This window comes from Rhodnius prolixus, unplaced genomic scaffold (assembly GCF_049639745.1).
Source record: "Rhodnius prolixus isolate KJV_2025 unplaced genomic scaffold, Rpr scaffold_3, whole genome shotgun sequence".
Classification (NCBI taxonomy): Eukaryota; Metazoa; Arthropoda; class Insecta; order Hemiptera; family Reduviidae; genus Rhodnius; species Rhodnius prolixus.
The window spans coordinates 31,442,055-31,449,805 of NW_027411603.1; the positions used below are offsets into that span (position 1 = coordinate 31,442,055).

At 34.0% G+C, this 7,751-nt stretch overlaps 1 protein-coding gene across 1 annotated transcript; it reads right to left on the bottom strand.

Moving 5' to 3' along the window:
* Position 1: 1 nt before the first annotated feature.
* On the bottom strand, positions 2–3,099 carry mRpL49 (mitochondrial ribosomal protein L49). Its single transcript, XM_074124629.1, has 3 exons — positions 2,912–3,099; positions 2,653–2,836; positions 2–329 (listed from the first exon to the last, which is right to left on the bottom strand). The coding sequence occupies exons 1-3, from the start codon at positions 2,999–3,001 to the stop codon at positions 55–57; spliced, it is 549 nt and encodes a 182-aa protein (XP_073980730.1). The 5' UTR covers positions 3,002–3,099; the 3' UTR covers positions 2–54.
* Positions 3,100–7,751: the final 4,652 nt, after the last annotated feature.

Genomic DNA, 7,751 nt, shown 5'->3' on the forward strand with positions numbered 1-7,751 from the left:
GTAGAGAAAAAATAACAACATAATTTATTAAAACTTACACAAAAATTTCATATTTTAAAATCCTTGTTCTTTAATCCATTCGGAAGCATAATAAGCATGATCACCTTTTATAACTAATTTGCATCCAACTTCATCTACTTTAATTCCTAACTCTTTACCACACTTATTTTCTATGAACTTTTTAAGGTCTTCATGGAAAAGCCAAATATCACCACAGATGTGCCTAATTACTGTTAATTTCCTTTGCCCTCTTTTTGAAATCTTCAAATAAACTGGGATCATATGGTTTTTTGATCTTCGAACATAGTATGGCAATGATAAAGCAGCAGCTGAAATCAATATTATTAACTAATAATAACTGTTACAAAGAAAAAAAAGCAATCAGATTAAGATTTCTATAGTTGGTTGGGGGGAAGTTAAGTAGTCACGCCTTCACGTCAGGAAAAACCGGTTCATCTAATTTTCTTAATTTAAGAAAATCTAATTTTCTTTGTAACTAAACGAAACTCCAAATCGCTGTATTTTTTGCAATTAAAACGAAAGATGTAATGTCAAACAGTCTTTTCAGAGCTCAAGCACAACTATGCAGGAGGATTCCCTAATTCGTAATTTGTTATAAATGCGAAGCAGCGGCTCTTGTTCTATTACAGGGAAAGTCTTCTTTTAAATTCCTACTTGCTTGCAATCCTCCAAATGACACTTCTCGTGCTGACTACGTGAAAGAAGAAAGAGATTTCAAAGCTCATTCTTTAAAAATGGGTTATAAATCAATCCGCGGCGGTGGCAAAGTAATGGAAGATTTCAATCTATGTTCTAATTCTGACTTCCCTACTTTTATCTCTTACTGAAAGAGAGACTACAATCTCTGATTTAGAATTATCCATTCCACAATCCGTCATAACTCTAGCAAACTGCCTTGAATCAAGCACTGACTACGGGCACAATTGTACTACTTAGAGTAAATTAAGTTTAAATACAAATTTACAACAAAAATTGATTGGTCAGGGATTAAGTTGATATTGTCACCTGGAAGTCATTCTTAGAAGTGAGTACTCACAACAAGGTTAAACGGTTAAATGATATGACATTCCTGGCGTTTGAGCAGGCTTGACCTCTACCTTTCAAGTTAAGGACTTACTAAGAATTAGGATGAGCTACAAGCCTCAAAAATCAAAATTAAAGGGCAGAAGGCTAAAAGAAATAGAGTTGACTGGAAAATAATAGGGAAATTTATATGAAAATCGCGATAGAGAACACGAAAGGAAATCAGGAATGAAACGAGACAAACGTGAAAGAACTTTGGAAACTAAGAGAACTCTGAAGCTTAGAGACTGTTTATTACGCCCACACTACAGGAGAGGATGGTAAGCTACTGTTCAGAAACAAGGATATTTTGGTAAGGTTGCTCCAGACACACATTACCAAAAAGAGGGTCCTCTGTCGAGGATACAGGATTCTACACATCTTTTGAACGTGACGGGTGCGAATGCGGAGACGGAGATGAGATTGAAACGGGCCTTTGGATTGAAGTACTGAGTTGTGATTAGATAATACTTTGCTTAAGAAACAACTTGTTAGTTAATACAAGGTAAGCTGCCTTTGTACCCTTTATACTATTAAGAGATAAATTCCTTGGTTCTTTGGGCGACTAATGGAACAAGCTCTGGATTTGGCATCAAATTGGTGTTAGAATCATAGATGTAGAAGATTCAATGAACAAACTCGAAAGAAAGTAGTGAGCCCTTTCCGAGTTTCATGATATCAGAGAATCCAAGGTAGTGAAAAAGCAAGCTAGTTGGAGAAGGAGGGATACTCTCAACGCTTCGAAGGCCTAGAACTTGGGTTGCCAAATTCCTAGCATCTACTGGGCTACTCGACACATCCGAGAATAGGAATTAGAAGAAATGGACAAATGATGGTGGCAACTTGACTCTTGCGCTCTCACTTAATCGATGGGATTTATTAAGAATTTTTTTTTTTTTTTTAGGCAGGCTGTATGTCCAACTGCCTATTAGGTGTCATGGACGGAGGCGACTAGCAAACATACAATTAAGAATGTTAATCCTAATGATTCTTTCGAGATCATAAAATGGAACAATGCTAGATCAGGGATCACTGTGGCGCTAACTACTGGATTACATCAGTGGTTCGCCGCTTTTTCAACATGAAAATAATTCAAAGAGCTCAGTGGTAAAAGTGTGAAATTGAAAAGTATACAGAGTCGTTGGCGCACTACGTGGGGAACGCTCGCGCTATGTGCAATACAGACTGAGAGTATTTGGAATGAAAGTAATTCTGAGAGACAAGTTTATAAAGCTCTCTCTAATGAATTCAATTGCGACACTGGTCAGTTCAAATTAAGCCTGTGAGGGGATTAAATAAGTGTTAAAAGTTTTCTACTGAGTAGGTTAAGGGGCCACTCGTGGCCTGTCGACACCTTAGGGCACACTTCTCGAATAGTAATAAAAATTATTTAGGCCGATCTGATGCTGTAGATAAGGAACAGAAACAGCTTTGAACTGTAAAGCAAGAAGCATGAAAAATCAGCAACTATTGCCTTTGTACAATGATTTACCTAAAAGTAGATATTTCAATCACAATCGAGAGCTTAGAAATAAAATAAAAATAGATTCTTATATAAAGTATTCTTACGATCTGGGGGTTTCCATCCTGATGGATAACTATCTTTAGGTAAAGGATCTTTGATCCATTTTGATGGCAGCAACCTACTCACATATTTCCATTCTTCTGGATCTTTACTAACATCATACTGTATAGCTTCTTGAGGATTGTACTTCTTTTCACCGGGATAGTGGTATGCATAATTTCTTGTTATCTAAAATAACAATAGTTTTGTAAACATTAAGAGCTAGTTTGAATTTTTTTGTGAAAACGAAGACTAAATACCCACAATTCTACATGGAAGACAGGTAACATTATTCGCACGGATGCCCACACTATGTAACAGCGTATTACTTAATCTACCGATTACTGAGTTCATGTTTCAGAATTATTAACTTTAAATAAAAAAACCCATTTAGTTTCAAAAGTGAATACAACCTCCCTGTGAAATCTCGCTGTTTGAAACCTCCTCTAGGCGTAAAGCAATATATCGATTAGCGAGTAGTTGCAAACAATTAAATAATTAAATCTTTTACTTTCATCTTCTATATTTAGTCAATATTGGTTGATAAATTAGCTTTTTATTTTACTTTCTCTTACTGTGCAAGTAAATTATTGCGATATTATAATACAATTCTCGAAATCCTGTTTTGAGGCCCCCCAAGATAAGCTTTAGAATGACGCAACAACTAGCTATGCTAATGATGTTGTGATAGCTGCTAGTTCAAGAGCAGTACTAGCGGGGGCTTTTAAAGAATTTATAGGTGCCGCAACAAAGTTGGGTTTGCAGGACAATGACGTACATGAGTACCTCTAGAAATTCCTGAGCCCCGATGAAGATTTCACTTCTCTTCCGGGTGGTAAGTCAATTTAAATATCTGGGAGTTTTCGTTACCAGAAGAAATGAAATGCTGGAAAAAATTAAAGCTAGAGTAACTTCCGGTAACAAATGCACCCCAGTAGCCATTAAAGTTCATTGGCTTGACGCATAGGACAAAGGTCCTTGTATATGAAATAGTAATTAGGCCTATGGTTACCTATGGCTGTGAAACCTGGGAACTTATCAAAGAAAACGAAAAGATTTTAAATGTATGGGAAAGTAAACTAATTAGAAGAATACATGGACCTATCTGTGAGGTTGGGCATTGGAGGAATAGAATGAATGCCGAACTCTGAGAGATGTACTGGGAACTGGATCTGATATCTTTCGTAAGAAGGAATCACTTATGTGGTTGGGATATTTGGAGAAGATGCCCGCTGAGAGAATCCCGAAAAAGAAATTAGAAAGTATGTCTGGAGCAGAAAAAACTCACGTATAAGATGGCTGCACGATTTAGGAGGAGGCCCATCGAAGACTCGTCGTGAGGAGTTGATGTAGGAAACTTGCCCGTGAGAAGAAGTAATGACAAAGAATGGCGACGAAGGGTCCTTAAAGGACAGCAACGCCTTTATTTTAAATTATTATTTTTATTTTTAATTGGCCGGTTGCTGCAATTTATTCCCTATATTTTTATAAAATATTGCAAGGTCAATGAAAGCACTAAACTATTCAATGCCCTCCGGAGTATACTAAATAGATTTGTCAGCCGGTGGTCAAGGTACAGTAAAGTAAAGCCTTCGTTCTTGATACCTGAATTGAAGTTAGAAGTCAAACCCGTACGAACAATAAACATTACTTAAATTATAATTATTATTTCTTGTTTAATATTTTATTTCTTTATTAATTTATCAGATTATTAAATTCTTATTAATGGATATCAAAATTCTAGTTAGAATTCCTCTTTTATCTTTTACACATATTTGACCCTGTACTGTTTACGTTAGGATTGTGTAACTCTTTTACAATAGAGTTTATATTGAAATGTTTAATTTAAAGGATTTACGTTAGTTTACCCTACATATTATCGTTCTTGTTTTATCTCCCTCTCATCTTTACTCAAACTAATTTAGGTAATCCATAATTAAGAAAACCGATTATAGAAAGTTGGTCAGAATGATGTTTGACTTTTTTTTTGGCATTGGCTTTCGCCATACAAGTTTGACTTAGGTGTTCGCTTGTTTTTTTAAGATTTTCTCGCAAATGAATCGCAGAATTTTCCACAATCTTCGTTCATCAATTACATGTACAAACGTAGACTTATAGAAGTTGTTCTTTTGGGTTGTTTCTTGTAATTTATCAGTTTTAAAAAATTTATAATTTTAGCAAGAATTAAATCTAAATTAAAAATTTAGAGGTGTGAGATAGAACCTCGATATAAGTGAAAGTCGTTTGAATGTTTACAGCAAATTTTTTATTCTCTGGTAGTGAAGCACTTTTATTGTTAACTTCATTTGTGGTAATCCCCACTGTAAGTGGTTGTTGGATTTTGAAATATGAAGGCTATTGGTGGAGTGGCCACTGATAAAGTAGAATTTTATTAGCCAAACAAGTTGTTGCCCTCAAAACTTTGACAAGAGGGAAAGAGATAATAATTTTCTTGTATCACGTGAAGAAAAAATGTAAAACGGTATCAGGTCGTTTTAATCGACAGGCACTTGAACTGGCAGGGTCACATTCTGTGAGTGTGAGTGAAAGATGGGATATTTGGAGTAAATTTGAGAGTGTGTATGTACTGACGAAAATGCGCCGTTATTGATGTGAAATATTAAAAATAAAGTGCAAGAAGGAGCGGCTCAATATTTAGCAATTGTTTGCATCTGCAAAAATTATATTTGCAAAAGTCTGAAGGACGAAACAGTTTTAAATAAAACCTCCACGATTAACTTCTCTCCAAAAATAAATTTTCGTTTAAAAGTTGAACTTAAAAATGTTTAACAATAATGATAAATATTTTTTTAAGAATTTCGCGTTTAGGTCATTTTACAATGAACAACTCTGTATGTCGACGTTTCGAACCATATTTTTAGTTGATCCAATTAGTTGATTATTTCCAAATAAGAGAGAAATGTGGATGTTTACCATATCATCATGACACTGAGGCAAAAAAAAATCATTAGATGAAGATGTGCTTCCAATTATTTGGTGGTTTTTCATAGAAAATATAGAATCTAGTTTAAGCTAGCGAATGGAAAGAGAAATTGAACTACTCTTCACAATGACATCTTTGTCATCTTGGCTTGGGTTAACCAAAACTTTCTTTCTAACACCCAAATCTGAGTAATCCAATTGCATTTTCTTTATTAGACGCGGACACTCTTGTCCAAAAATGATAACTTTGTGGGAAAATAAGTAAACTCAGGCAAGTTCTAAATGAAGTAAGGTAATGTTGTCCGCCATCCAACAAATCGCAGCTAGTTTAAATTTGATGTCCATTTTAGGTGCCACCGTTAGATCTGACAATAAATTTTTGAACAAAATCAGCCAAGCACAAGAATAGATTTTCTAGTTTTTTCAGATGTTCGCGAAAACTTCTTCTAGGATTTTAAGGAACTTAAGGATTCATAATTGGCTAGAAATCGGTCAAATAAAAACAACCATTATTGTTTTTTGCCAGCGTTTCGACAATTATATTATCTTCTTCAGGGCCTGGATATTACAAATAAAAACAATTTAGAGAATCAGTAATGTAGTACTACTACAATATATTTGTCTAAACGTTGGCAAAAAGACGAGTTGTTGTTTTTATTTACCGATTCCTAGCCAATTTTGAATTCTTAAGTTAATAATTTACGGTCACGAAACCTATATGTTCATATTTTCTCTAAACTTGGTATAATTGCGCGTAAGTAGTATCACAACTATTATTTGAAAAATTTGCCATGAAAAAATTTGATCATCAGTAATTCTAAGCAGGAGTGGTTGTTCTTTCCTCTAAACTATTTAGTCTGATTATCATTATCATATCTATCAATAAGTAATCAAAGTTATACTATAAATTTGAAGACAATTGGCCGACCGGCTTTCATTTCTGTAAATAGATTTTTTAATTTTGTTTTTTACATTTTTCCTAAAATTAGCAGTTTTAAAGTAAACATTTATAATAATTAAAAGAACTTTTTTAACTGTAAGTTATAAAAAAAAATTAGCTATATCAATTGTGGTCAGAAAAATTCGTTTGAATGTTTACACCAGTTCTAGATTTCACATAGTTTGTGATATAGATTAGTTTAAGATATGAGTTATAAGTTTTCCATTCTCCGGTGGACAGTTTCATTATGGTTGATTTTCAAAAACCATGAAAAAGCTAAAATTCAAGAAATTAGATTTAGCCGTGGATTTTTCCCTTTTTTCTGAATCTATTATAGGCTCGTCATAAAAATACAATTTAGAACAAAAATTAAGGAAATTCTAGAAAAACTGACAACGATTTTGTATTTTTTCCCTATTTTCTGAACTATTACAACCAAAAATAGCCGATCTAATGTTTATAATGTACGCTTGGCATAAAAATACAATGTTTGAAACCGAAATTGAGGAAATTCCATCAAAATTAATGATGATTTTGTATTTTCCTTTCTTTCCCGAACCTCTATTGCAAGAATAGCTGGCCTAATGAGTACACATTGACCTAGTATCTGTTCCTAACAAGGTATTTTATTATAATAATAATGGAAAGCGTTGGACCAGGCTTATTTAAGAAAGAAGCATTCATCTTGATTGGGATGTGCACGCTGTACAGTCTGTCTATCGTAGTTTCTTTAAATAAGCCAGGTTGTCCTGCTCTCCTCGTTTGCATCGTTCAAATAATTTTCAACTCGCGTTCCATGTGTAATATGCATGCACTTCCGAATACTGCAGTGTTTTCGCCAAAGCGTCATTTTGACATAACGTGATGAAAGCAGTTAACATTGTAGCCGGTAGATTCAGGGCTATTTGTAGAACATTGAAATCTATTGCCATTCAATTAAACAATGCAATCGGAAACATTGATATAGAATCGTAAAATATTTTATGTAGTGTGTGATGTTTTCACGTCCAATAGATGGCGCTATAATAATAATAATTGTTTTTTAAATGTTTTTGCTTGTCACGGGTGTGACATTTAGATAATAGGTATATAAAAACACGCCCGAATGAAAAGGCAACGTTGTGTCCAAATATCAAAACAATCGGTGAAGAATCTTCGGAGATTAAAGATTTTGAACAAAAGAACATTTACTTTATTATTTACATATGTAGATACATTATT

Coding starts and splice junctions, on each gene's coding strand:
- mRpL49 (XM_074124629.1), bottom strand. CDS start 3,001: ATGAACTCAGTAATCGGTAGATTAAGTAATACGCTGTTACATAGTGTG. Junction 2,837..2,911: donor CCTGTCTTCCATGTAGAATT/GTGGGTATTTAG, acceptor TTGTTATTTTAG/ATAACAAGAAATTATGCATA. Junction 330..2,652: donor AGGATGGAAACCCCCAGATC/GTAAGAATACTT, acceptor TATTGATTTCAG/CTGCTGCTTTATCATTGCCA.